This window comes from Channa argus, chromosome 10 (assembly GCF_033026475.1).
Source record: "Channa argus isolate prfri chromosome 10, Channa argus male v1.0, whole genome shotgun sequence".
Lineage (NCBI taxonomy): Eukaryota > Metazoa > Chordata > Actinopteri > Anabantiformes > Channidae > Channa > Channa argus.
Genome location: NC_090206.1, coordinates 14,327,412 through 14,340,399, shown reverse-complemented (window position 1 = coordinate 14,340,399; position 12,988 = coordinate 14,327,412). Strand labels below are relative to the sequence as shown.

The window sequence follows — 12,988 nt, the reverse complement described above, 5'->3', positions numbered from 1 at the left end:
AAAAAACATTCTCTGAAAATAGACTGCTTGAAGTGATAGCAGAGAAATATTTTCTTTCTTCAACATTGTATCCACAAATAGACTTCTTGAAGTAGTGAGCTCACACATAAAAAGTCTGAGTAAAAGTATTAATCATTACTAACAGAGGCAGGCCTAAGAGCTTGCTCAAGGCTTGATAAAGGTAAAAGTAAAAAAAAAGGAAAAAGCTAATGGTTTCATCATATTTATGGGTCACAGTACAGAAAACAGTAGTGTAATCCTATTTTAAAATACTTAAGCACACAGAAACAAATGTTATTTCATTAGATCCCTGCACAGCAGCGAGAGAAACAAATATAGCAAGAGAAGGATGACAGCCAGGGGAGCAAAGCAAGACACACAAAAAAATACCTGCCCAGTAATTATTACAAACATACACTATATTGCCAAAAGTACCACCCATCCAAATAATTGAATTCAGGTGTTCCAATAACTTCCATGGCCACAGGTGTATAAATGAAGCACCTAGGCATGCGGACTGCTCTTCTTCGCGTTCTCTGGAGTGATGAATTACGCTTCACCATCTGGAGATCTGATGGACGAGTCTGGGTTTGGCGGTTGCCAGGAGAACGGCACTTGTCTGACTGCATTGTGCCAACTGTGAAGTTTGGTGGAGGGGTTGTTTTTCAGGAGCTGGGCATGGCCCCTTAGTTCCAGTGAGAGGAACTGTGAATGCTTCAGTATACCAAGAGATTTTGGACAATTCCATGCTCCCAACTTTGTGGGAACAGTTTGGGGATGGCCCCTTCCTGTTCCAACATGACTGCGCAGCAGTGCACAAAGTAAAGTCCATAAAGACATGGATGAGTGAGTTTGGTGTGGAAGAACTTGACTGGTCTGTACAGAGTCCTGACCTCAACCCGATAGAACACCTTTGGGATGAATTAGAGCAAAGACTTCGAGCCAGGCCTTCTCGTCCCACATCAGTGTCTGACCTTACAAATGCACTTCTGGAAGAATGGTCAAAAATTCCCATAAACACGCTCCTAAACCTTGTGGAAAGCCTTCCCAGAAGAGTTGAAGCTGTTATAATTGCAAAGGGTGGGCCGACGTCATATTAAACCCTATGGATTAAGAATGGGATGTCACTAATGTTCATATGGGTCTAAAGGCAGGTGAGCAAATACTTTTGGCAATACAGTGTAGATACGTGACGCTAAAGGGTTAGAGATTCAGTCAAGTCTCTATATTTCATAAGGCACTGGAAAATATTTAGCAGGCTGAAAAAATACCATTACCTAATATCATTTGTTAGACCACACACAGCAATGACATGAAAGCACAGTTCAATAGGGTTAAATGTGAATACTGAAGATTTTGACATGAAAATGTCATCATGGTGCACCAAGTTACAATAAAATTAGGTGTTTGTAAAGCAAACAATATAAAAATTCACTGATAGACTTACTGGGGTGAGCACAAATGAAGCGTGCTTAGAAGAAAAACGATTGAGAAGTGTTAATAAGAAAAAAAAGAAGAAAAGTGACCTTATCTGAGGAGGTCTTAATTCAGTGTTGGGCAGTAAAAACTAAAAATTTAGTACTTTGTGTTTCTCCCCTTTTGTAAAATCATTTCATTGTAATATGGAATGCAAACACTCACTCAGAGCAGATAACACCAATTTCTGAGTATCTGTCCAACAGCAGTAAATCAATCAACATCAATCAGAAGAGCAGAGGCGTACAATCATTAATGTTCTCTGACTGAAGATAGTACTACTATCATTACACACATCCGTTTTACCTTTCTCCCAGAGGAGTGTTTGTCATATGTCTTTTCCTCTACCCTCCCTCCTGCACCGCAGTCTCTGTTTCACTCTCTGAGTGTTGTTCTAACTGAGCGGTCAGGAAGGGGTTGAAGAAGAAGTCAAAACCAAACTGCACGGCTTTCTGCGCTGTGTGCCTCCAGTCGTGTTCAATCTTGAACTGCCTGCGGCTGGGCACGCTGGCATCACCACAAGACAGGCAGTGAATGGCTTTGAGTTCAAACACAGGCCATTTGGAACCTAAACGTCCCTCCAGTACGGTGCTGAACTCTACTAGGCTTCCTGTGTTTAAGTGTAAAAACACTGACTTGAACTCGTTACTAGCCCGCAGGACTATGTCCTTGGTTGCATCTTCGTCTTCCACAATTGTCCCGTTCTTGGTCTTCCTCTCCAGTGGCATGCCCATTGTGACTTCAAATTTGTAACGATCAAAGCGTTTGACATGACATTCATGCTTGGCCAGTTTTTTAAGTTTACAGAGGGGGTTTTCTGGAGGGGGAGCCGGAGCAGGGAGAGGCTGCGGCTCAGCTGTCAAGTTTTTCACCTCCACACACAAAGGATATGGCTCACCATACAGACACCGCATCCAGTTCCCTAAAAATACAGGCAGCAGGTTGATAACCGACTGAGGCCCATTTTCAATGTCGGTCACACGTACGTATTTGAAGCGTCCGGTCCAGGTGACACGATGCCCTTCGAGATGAGAACAGAGAATCTGCGTTTGAGCCATGTTGGACTCTTTCCAGGCCAGAGGACCACAGAGGTTGCTGTATTCAGGCCAGGTCAGGGTGGAGTTGTACACCTTCATGCCTTCGGACCTGTAGACGTACATCCAACAGAAGAGCAGCACGGCACTGAGCCACACGAGGATGAGCTTGACAATGCTGCTCCGTGACAGAGACCGAAAAACATTGATGGGGTTAAGGCTGAAGCGGGTCCAAAGTCTCAACACTACTGGCACAAAACAAACGGTCACTGTGACCAACATCTTTGTCAGCTCCAGAGCGAGAAACCACTGCAGTAACTGGATGAAGAGCATCGCAGCCAGGCCCAGTGAGAGTATAGGAAGAGCGAACAGGAAGAGGAAGTACCCCACAAAGGTGCGGATAAGTCCTATCACAGTGGCGTTATTAAGGAACACCAAGCAGAGCTCACACCAGGTGAAGCAAACCATGTAAGGCACTAAGCACAGGTAGGTGCCCTTGAAGCCTCTTAGCTGAGCCATACGGAAGAGGAGATAAAAAAGGTGCCCATATAGCAGACATGGCACTCCCAGGTTAAACGCCACTATTTCTCCAAGAGGCACAGTGATGACCGTCGCCCCGAAGACCCTCATGAACGAGAGAGAATCTGGCAGGAGTTGAGTGAGGGAACAGGCACCGGACAGGACCTCGGTGAGTAGGGCTTTACGAGCAAAGAGCTGAGCAGAAGCATGAAGGCTGAGGAAGGCAGTGACGGTGAAGAAGAGAGCAACAGCAGCCAGCTCTGAGCACGGGATCCAGGATTTATCAGCAACGGGGAAGGAGAAAACCACAAAGACCACAGAGAGCAGGAAGTACCTGAGAAAACACAGGTTGACACAGGTTGTACTCTTTCCATTGAAAAGCATTTTTAGTTAGTTTTGTACATTTTGTGTTTGTGTCTTATTGATTTCACTGATTTCTATTACTTTCTTTAGGTTTATAGTTCACAGCTTTTTTAAATTTGTATATGTTCTTACAATGTTCTTTCATTCAGTACATTTAGATCAAAATACTGTTTACTTACTAATTACTATAATATAAAAACAAAAATAAGTGCTAGCTAAGCAAAGTTTGGCTGAAAGTGTATAGAAATTCTTTTACATATAAGGTTCCAAGTGTGTCCATCCAAAGTTGGTCTCAGCTTGTTCCAGGTCAAGACCAGGTTCAAAGTGAGCCAGCAGGTCTGTCAGAGCCCGAAAATTTTCCCACGCTTTTGAATTCTGCAGAAAAAGATGGATGTTATTTTAATTTACTTGTACTATCACAGGGGGTACATCTGTACTCCAACTGAATTGTGTTCTGGCAAATGGGAAAACCAAATAACTCGTCACTAACTTGAAAAACTCGCAGCGTGCAGATAACCATGGAGAAGAATGAAAGGTAGAAAACCAGTAGAGGTATAAGGAAGATGAAGAACTCAATTGTGAGGTTGGAGATGATGAAGAAGAAGATAAGTGCGTTAACGTGGTGGGTGGGGATCAGGGCGCTGAGCCACTGCATTCCAGCTCGCGATGCCCAGTCGATGAGGTGTTCCTTGATCTCCAGGAGAGCATACAAAGGGAACTTCAGTAGCTGGTGAAACACAAGAATATCAGTGTGAACAACATCAAGGTCTGAAATATGATAATAAAACTAAATAATTTCTCAGGGGACATTTTTTTTTTTATCTTTTGGGTTACTTTTGACCAGATTTTGTATAAAAAGGACAGAATTAACATTTTAAACCACAGCATATCAGGCAAAACAGACAGAACAAAGGTGGGAACATAAATGAATAAATTAGCACATTAATATTTTCAAACATTAATGATAACATATTAATATTATAAACACACTGGACTTCAACAAAGCCAACATAACAAGAAAAGGTCATTACAGCAGACAAATCCACAAAGAACTCACCTTTTGGTGCAAGGGCAATTCATCTGGATTCTTCACTACTACTTCATCATCGTCACCATCATCACCTCCTGCTGCAGCCATTACTGGTGATGGAGCAATACCCTGAGCATACTTCTTAGTCATCTCAACAAAGTCATCAAGACCCACATGGGAACTGGCTATAAAGATGTACAAAGGACCCATTATGTTTATCGGAATCTGTTTGCAGCTGTGATTTTATCTATTCAGATAAATAACAATAATGAAGAAAGTAATAAAGGCAATACATTTTCTCTTTTGTTATTCAGACCATACATACACTCGCTTGTGACCATAGTCTCCAAGACTCTCCTCTGTTTCTTGGCAGAGCTGTTAAGTGGACCAGGGGAAACTGGTTTCCCTGTAAATTGAACGAAAATAGCATGAGACTAAAACTTTCTGTAATATGTGTCTGTATCTCTTTGCCTATTTAAAATCGTTTGAGCCCTATATGTACTGTATACAAAGGTTTTATTGTTATATTAACTTAACTGTAATTTTAGATAATAAAATAAACTGGGTGATACCAATTGAATTACACTTACCTGGCTCTGCATGGACATGTTCAACATTCTCTAGCATCTCAGAAACAGCTAGTGACTTCTTCCTCTCAGGGTTCAACTTCCAGTACATGAGCAAAGCAGCTTTCCTAACTCCTCTCTCAAAGCGCGACTCTGTACACAACTTCTTCACCTCCTGAAAGTTCTCTAAAGTGATGCCTAAAAAAAGAAAGCGCACACAGGTGGTGGAAAACCATCCCTAGTTTGAACTGAAGGGCAGTCTAACCATTTCACAAAATCAAATGAATGATTTGTAGGTCATCTGATAAGAAATATAGACTGCACAGACTTAGACTTAGACTTGTACCTTTCCTGGATGCTAAGCAATGCTGCAGCAGTTTGACCGCATCCTTGCGGCCTTGTTTAGCAGCCTGGACCAGCCAAGTGACCGCTTTGCAGTTGTTCAGCTCCTCATCCCTTTCTTCTGCTAGTGCTAGGAAGTACCGCCCCATCTGGACACACAGACACATACGTACACACTTTTGATTTGCAAGCTTTACAATGACTCAGTGTCCTGACCTTTCCATCAATGTCACTCTGAACTAGTATTTATCATTAGTTGCCTCATCTGTTCTGTGCCCACCATATGCTTACTCAATGTTATTTGCAATATGTTCATGGACACTGACCTTGGTCTGTGCTTTACCATCCCCTGCCTTTGCTCTCTCCTCCAGATCTTCAAAGCTGACCTCCTCCTCTGGCTCCTCTGAAGCAAACAGATAAATTATTTATTAAACACTTTGCAGTAGATTACTTAGTTTTTAAAACTGAATATATGGGATCAATGACCCAAAATTCTCCTTCTAAAAATGTTGGAATTGGCTGAGGAATTTCAAGAAAGTTACAATTATTTCCACATTAATGGAAGTTATGAAATCACACTGTTTTTATAGCAACTCTATATCCTTGGACTAGGAGACAGTTCTTGTTTCTTCTTAGTATGCTCAAGTATGCTCACACCCACATATAAATTTGCTGTCCACCTGAACCATGCTGTCATCAGTGTGTGCTAGAACATTCAATTGTCAAAGCAAAGCAGCATTAAAATTAACCTGATTTACATGACCTTAAATATTTGACCAGGCAATTTGAAAGTAAAAACAAACTGCAATAGTAAACAACTTGGGTGTGTTTTTCAAAATTTAAGACATTTTATGAATTAAGTTTTGTTCATGTTATGTATTTTAAAAAAATATATCAATTTCCTTTTGACTCATGGTCTCTGCACACAAGGTGAAGATAAACATGAACAGGAACATACTGTAGAACAAGTCACTTGGATGTAACAGTCTCTGACGTAAGTGATGCTAAGTGTCGGATGTTTCCTTCTAGAAACAGCTCCAGTCCTGATGAAACTCTCTCTCTGAACCTTGCTGATTCAAATATAATCCTCTGTCAGCTGAGGACTACTCTGAAAGCTCAGAGGCTCAGCAGAGATAAAGCTTGTCATAAGAGTAATTTGTCAGTTCTGTGATGTGTGAGGAAACCTTTTTTAATCATGTTCATTAGAAAAAGATGGGGTTGGCAACAAATGTGGAACTGTTTTCCAGGGAAGAAAGTTTTGAGGGAGACAGTGGTTGGCCTGTTTGTGTCTGTCATACGAAGAATAAAAAAATTATATGAAATCTGGAAACTTTGAGAGGTCTGTCAGTGCTCCTTCTGTTACACTAAACTTCTGCCTGTGCTCTAAAATAATAGTTTGGTTACTTAACAGCAGCTGTAAGCTGCCCTGATATAACAAACATTTACACAGTGATGCAATCTGTCCTCCATTTTTACTTCACTTAGATTTCACTATTTGCAGTAATACTCTGCATTAACATATTGTATCTAGACAAGACTTTAATATTCCCAGAGCTGCTGACAAATCAGGTAAATAGAAAATAAGTACAATTGAAACAGCCTATGAAAAGACAGGGGTGAGCGGGCTTTTCTTCCCCAGTCAGCAAAGTGGGAGAGGCTGCTTTACATACTGTGGTAAATGTCTACAGTTTTCATTGAGACACTATAGCATGTGCAGTAAACAGCGAGTATGGGCTGCAGTGCTTGTTAAATAAAGTAAGGGAAACTATAATGTAACGATTTTGTTTTAGGACTAAAACTGTAAAAAAAACATAGGTCTCTCACCTTGTTGAGGTGTGGAAGGAGTCTGTGGAGATGTGGGAGTAGCTCCTGAAGCTGAGGATCCAGAAAGAAGATTCCCTGTAGAGGCTGCATTGAGCTGAGACCTGCCTACCTGAGAGAGGCTCCTGGTTGGCTGGTGGAGAGGTGACAAAGTTGGTTTGGAAAGGGAAGAAGAGGGAGAAGTAAGACGAGGGGGAGTATGAGTGGGGGAAGCAGAGCTAGAAGATGACGGTGTGGTTGGAGATGTTGGCATGCTGGCTTTAGGCTTGGGGTGGTCTAAAGGTTGTGTGGTTGTGACAGAAGATGAGTTAGACACGACAGGGCCTACTCTCATGGTGGTGGGAGATGAAGGGCGGGGTTCTGGGGTGGATGAGTTTCCAATCAGTGATCGCTCCATGGCTGAAATAGAGTCAGTCAACAAATCAGTTTAATTTAAAAATGTGTTAAATCACAGTCACACTGTTGTTTGAGACAATTTGAAACCAGAGCAGGGAGCAGAAGAAAGCATAACCTCAAGAGGGTATTAAGGAGAAAAAAGAGACACATTCTGCTCCAACATCTGTGGTGGAGTAACAACTTTTGTGAAAAGACACTTTTCATTTTAGCACTTACTCACTCATTCATCCTTCACAAAAACGGAATTCCATCAACAAATCACTGAATCACACCCTGAACCACAAGAGTAATGATACACTAGTATAGTAAAGAAGTAGTGTCAAGTAGTGATGCAACAAAACTGCATACAAAAAGTAGCAATCAAAGTAGCAGTGGATTTTGCCACAAAAATAATATAAAATAAAATAAAACAAAGATTGAAGATTAACTTTATGATACTGGACATAACCTACAATATCAGATAATGTTTTATAATGGAAACACAGCTTATTTTATCCTCCCTCTAAAACAACAAGGAAGCAATCTAATCGGTCCCAAATTGATTCTGGAACAAAACCAAACAAAGTGCCAGTTTCATTAAGAACTATCTTCAAAAAGAAGAAAAACACTGCCACAGATGGCTGCGAAGAGCCCTGAGCTTAACATAATGGAGTCAGTCTCAGATCATAAGAGACATAAGAAACTGAGACAGACAAATCCACTAACTTATAGTAAAAATTTCATAATACTTGTAACTGGCGACCTACTGGCCATGTAAATTAAAAATTGCTTGCAAGTGTAGCAAGGGGGAATTGGTGCCGTTTTAAAGAATGTTAATTGATAAATGTAAACTAGTCATTCCATTACTTTTGAAAGCATCCTTAATTCACTTTTACACTGAACTGCATTTTTTGTAACTTCACCTTCAGCATGGAGCTGACAGTGCAGAAGATGAAGACCCATGTTTACAACAGCTTTTTCTATTAAAACAACGGAAAGGAGATGAGTCATTAAAGAAATAGGTTTGAGCAGTGTTCACTTGAACTGCAATAACCTTCAAATTTAGGAGCCTCCATTTTACATAGTGTAGACTAAATGTCTTTAAATATAAAGGCTAACTATCCCTATAGCAAATCCAGGTTTTGTTTAAGTGTAGTTTGTTTCAGCTGTATACAACCCGTTGGTTTTCTATTAGAGGAAATCTCCATGTGTTGTCGGCAGTCTATTTTAAACATCAAGTTGGCCGTGAGAAGCTATATTGAGAAGGTGACATTCTTAAGGTGCCCTAAGTGGAAATGTTATGTGTCCTCTGTCCCGTCCCGCCCCCTGAATCCCCTTTACCCAGCGAGGTGAGGTCATCATAACATGCGCACATAAGCGTCTATAAAAACTTTCTCCTTGGACAATGCTGTATATAACCACTGAACAGTCAGTCTTTACGTACGGGGAGACAATAAGCAGTTTTATATATTTGACTGGTAACTAACGTTAGCTAATACATCATTGGTTTTGATGCTAATGCTAACGTGCATGTTAACCAAATCTTAACTTCTGTTATAAGCTCACCTTCACCATGAAAACACCTGTTGATTTTAAGTCCTCCAACTGAAAAGGCCTCCAGAAATATCTCAGTGTCGTTGCTGCTCGGTGTTCCGAATCATTATTCTGTGCAATCTGTTTGTCCGCTGCTCTATGTGGTGAAACTCCATACACACAATGACGTAGGGAAAAGTCTGTCAGCTGTTCTACTGGTTTTTTTACGCCCAACTCGTATTTTGTCGGTTGTTATTGGACCAAACCAATGACTCACTTTTCCAATAGCAATTTTATTGGCTGCGGTGTCAGGAAGTTCAAATCGTTTATTCCAGTCCAGATCAATCAACCATCGAACGACTTAAACTATCTATCTCTAACTAAGTCTTTTACGTGTATTTTACTATAATTTTTGAGTATACAAAATTTTTAAATAAGCAAAATTCTAAAATTTTCATAATCAAAGTTATTTTAATTTAGGTTGAGGCCTCCTTGTTCGCCTGACAAGTTTTATCCGATTTCTATTTTTGTTTGCAACAACGTAATATTTAATTTCAACCAAGAGATGGCAGTAGAAAACATGTTGTTTTTTTCTTTAAAACGTAATATTTTACAAACAATAAATATCCCACATTACTGTTTTAGAATATTGAAATTCACACAAATCTGGTCTTATAAAATGGGTTTACTTTTTGTCTCTTTCCCTGTTTATTTCCATATACACGTAGCTTCATACTGTGGTGAGTAGATGTACTTAATTTCCACGGTGAATGTTAATAATATCGTTATGGTAAAAGTTTAAAGAATTACAACCTGTTTTGGTCACTAAGACTTGGAATACAGGATAGGGCCTGATATCAAAATACATAAAAATCGAATTATGGGAATATACAAATATTTGCACCGTTTCAATGTTGGGACAAATTATATATCATCAAGATTTAGTGTCTAACAACGTCTCATTACATAATACACATACACATACTCATCTGATAGGAGAATGTTGGTTATTATAACTGGTGAAAGCCTGATTCTCAATCTGTGATTTGATTGTAATTGTAATCGTTTTTGTGAGTTTTGTGAAAACAACATGTTGATTAGGTTTAAACATTAGCCACTTATTGTTTGTAACAAAGCTTGGAAGTGTAAATTCTTGCTTTCAGCAGCCTGCTACATGGAGCACTGGGAAAAAAACATTAAGCTACAGTGTGTCATCTAGGCAAACAAGAATCTAAATTGTAGAACTTAAAGAAGGAAAGCAATTAAGTTCAAGTCTGAGAATGAGAGTACATTGTGGGACAAAAGGAATTTGGGGCAGTAATTGCTTAACTGCAGCTGCATTGAAGCATTTATGTAAATGGCTTCCGATTAGTAGATTATTGCAATCCAGTTGAAAGGATAAGCAGGAATCTCAGACTGGTTTTGGTCATTCAGATGTACACCTTCATTTGTTTAAGCCAAGCTGCCTTTTAAATGGGCTCAAACAAACATGTACCCACAGATGCTATTTTCATCTAAATTGGGCAACAGAGCTCAATATAGATAATCATTTAATGCGCTTATTATGAGTTCAAATGTCTAGCTTATGTAAATCTTCTTGGGGCCTCAGTACCTCTGCCTAAGATGGTCACCATAAAGACTTGCAGATTTTTACCATGCAGTCATTAAGTAATTGAAAATGTACTTAAAAGATGGTGTTTTTTTTTTATTCTGTTTGTTGCACCACCCTCCAAAAAGTAATGACTCAAGACTGTAATGGAGACTCCCAGTCATCTTTTCTACTTTCATAACCGGCATCCTTTTCCAGTTGCATTGATTAAAAGCTGCTGTATGACACAATAACATGGAAACTTATAGCCCAATCTGCACTAAGTCACTCTCTTTTGCCTCTTCTCCAAATCTACAGGTCCATGTATGTACTGCATAGGCCCTATGCCTGGTCTCCCCCCAACACTGCCCACGACTGTCACAGGAAGAGAGACCTGAAGAGGAGGAAAGGAGGTATGGTCAGTAACCATAGCAACTCGAAGGGATGTGTGAGAATGGACACAGACTGCAGTGAAGATGAGTATTTTTGATCACAAATGCAGCTCAGTAGTTATTCTGACCTTTGATGTTTCTCTTTGCTGGGATGTGGGCTGTAAGGATTTATGGACTGTAGCCAGCAAAGTTTTTAGGACCTATGGTATGTTTAATGACAGTCTATGTTCGCTACAACCAGCTTGTTTATGTTATAATATTAATACTAGAAAATTCATTTGTGTTTCAGACAGAGAGTAAATACAACTATAATAATCTTGGTGCTAATGGCTAGTTATTGGAAAACATTAACCATTTTATTATAAATCAATTTATTGTGAACTTTTGTGCTTAAAGTACTGGCACTTCCTATACTTCTGTAAGTTCTTAATTACCTAGAGAGGAAAACTCCCTCTTCTGAGTTATGTGCCTTCTTTGTCTGACAGCTTTCTTTATATTGATCTACTGTTATTTTGAGGCCTGAGGGGAAAGGAGATAAAGAAAAGAAATTTAAGAAATAAAGAGATTAGGATTAATTCCATACAAACTATCCTTTAGTTGCCATTTCAGGGAAGTAGGATTAAGGTTGTGATTGTTTTTTTTTTTATTTAATAAGATATTAACACAAAATAAAAAAAGATGTATATATATCCACTAGCCAAAGAGGAAATGCAACAAGAATGGCCCTGAAAATATTTTTATTTTACTGTGCAGTGTACTCATCACAAACACAAAAAAATAAAAAATACTATATTAACCAGAAGCTTGGTTTGCAAATTGAAAATGATGCAGTACATTGTTTATTTACATTTTCAGCCACTGGAACTAATTGTAACACTGCTTTTCAACTCTGCTTGAGTCATACACCTTGTACCGCTGGTACATTAAACAACCTGTTATATGAATGCGGGTGGGCATTGCATTTGTAAGGGAAGGCATTAGACTGTTTAATAGAACATTTACCAGAAGCAAGTCCATTAAACACCTCATATCTTAACAATAATAACAGCTGTTTTATGTTTCTGTGTTTAAAAAAATCAAAGGACCTTCAAGGTCATTTTACTGTAACATAAGGTTTTGTTATGTTCATGGTACAAATTAAGATTTTGGGGATGGACATGGAACATCGGGCTCAGATTTTTTGAGTGAGTAACAGTGGTGAGTCATGTCTGGGAAGCATAATTTTCTTCATATGAAAGTGTAATGTCACCATGAGTGACCAAGACTGAGAATTTGGCTTTCCTTGTGGAAAATGCATCATTTTAATGACTGTCTAATGTTTGATTAGACAAAGTGGTTGTTATGGATGTGTGTGTGTGTTTCTGCTAAATCTGTGTGTTGGTTTAGGCTTCCCCATTTCTTCATCTGGTTTCCTTGAATACCAAAGGCCATTTCTTAAAGTTATAATAGGTTTAGTCTGTCATGAATATGCTAAGCTTATTATAGACAGCTCTCATGGATTTGCTGAAAACATAAAAAAACACATTATGTTAATAAAAACAGATACTCGTCATAGTACTATGCTCCCCATAACTGGACCAAAAAATGAAAATAGGCAGGCTAACCGGATCTATCATTACCACTGCAAGTAAGTCAGACTAGTTTTTCCATAAAGAAAGATTCTTGTATCACGTGACCAATGAGTCCGTTTGGTGCCCCTTTTCTTACATGCACAACATAAGCTTGATATGATTTGCAGTTTTACCTGCCATCATTTTAACACTTAAATTATCAGAAATATCATGACCTGAATTTTATAATACCTTGTATTGTTCTTTTATCAGAGGATAAGATTTCAAAAGACCTATTATAGCAGTTGGAAAAGGTTTCCTTTATCCTCTTATCTCTATTGTTATTTCAGATGAGGCATGGATCAAAAAACAGACCGGCGATATAAACCACATTACTTA

At 39.2% G+C, this 12,988-nt stretch overlaps 1 protein-coding gene across 2 annotated transcripts; it reads right to left on the bottom strand.

Annotated features, from left to right (window-relative positions):
* Positions 1-207: 207 nt before the first annotated feature.
* On the bottom strand, positions 208-9,258 carry wfs1b (Wolfram syndrome 1b (wolframin)). Of its 2 annotated transcripts, none has more exons than XM_067518260.1 (10): positions 9,093-9,258; positions 7,155-7,550; positions 5,657-5,733; positions 5,335-5,479; positions 5,013-5,186; positions 4,748-4,828; positions 4,450-4,607; positions 3,883-4,119; positions 3,649-3,767; positions 208-3,363 (listed from the first exon to the last, which is right to left on the bottom strand). In XM_067518260.1, exons 2-10 carry the CDS (start codon positions 7,546-7,548, stop codon positions 1,821-1,823), a joined length of 2,928 nt encoding a protein of 975 aa, XP_067374361.1. In that variant the 5' UTR covers positions 7,549-7,550; positions 9,093-9,258; the 3' UTR covers positions 208-1,820. The 2 variants fall into 2 exon arrangements, with proteins under 2 accessions (XP_067374361.1, XP_067374362.1); XM_067518261.1 differs by having other exon boundaries at positions 7,155-7,284.
* Between the last annotated feature and the right edge of the window lie 3,730 nt (positions 9,259-12,988).

Coding starts and splice junctions, on each gene's coding strand:
- wfs1b (XM_067518260.1), bottom strand. CDS start 7,548: ATGGAGCGATCACTGATTGGAAACTCATCCACCCCAGAACCCCGCCCT. Junction 5,480..5,656: donor ATGGTAAAGCACAGACCAAG/GTCAGTGTCCAT, acceptor CTGTGTGTCCAG/ATGGGGCGGTACTTCCTAGC. Junction 3,768..3,882: donor GCACGCTGCGAGTTTTTCAA/GTTAGTGACGAG, acceptor CTTTTTCTGCAG/AATTCAAAAGCGTGGGAAAA.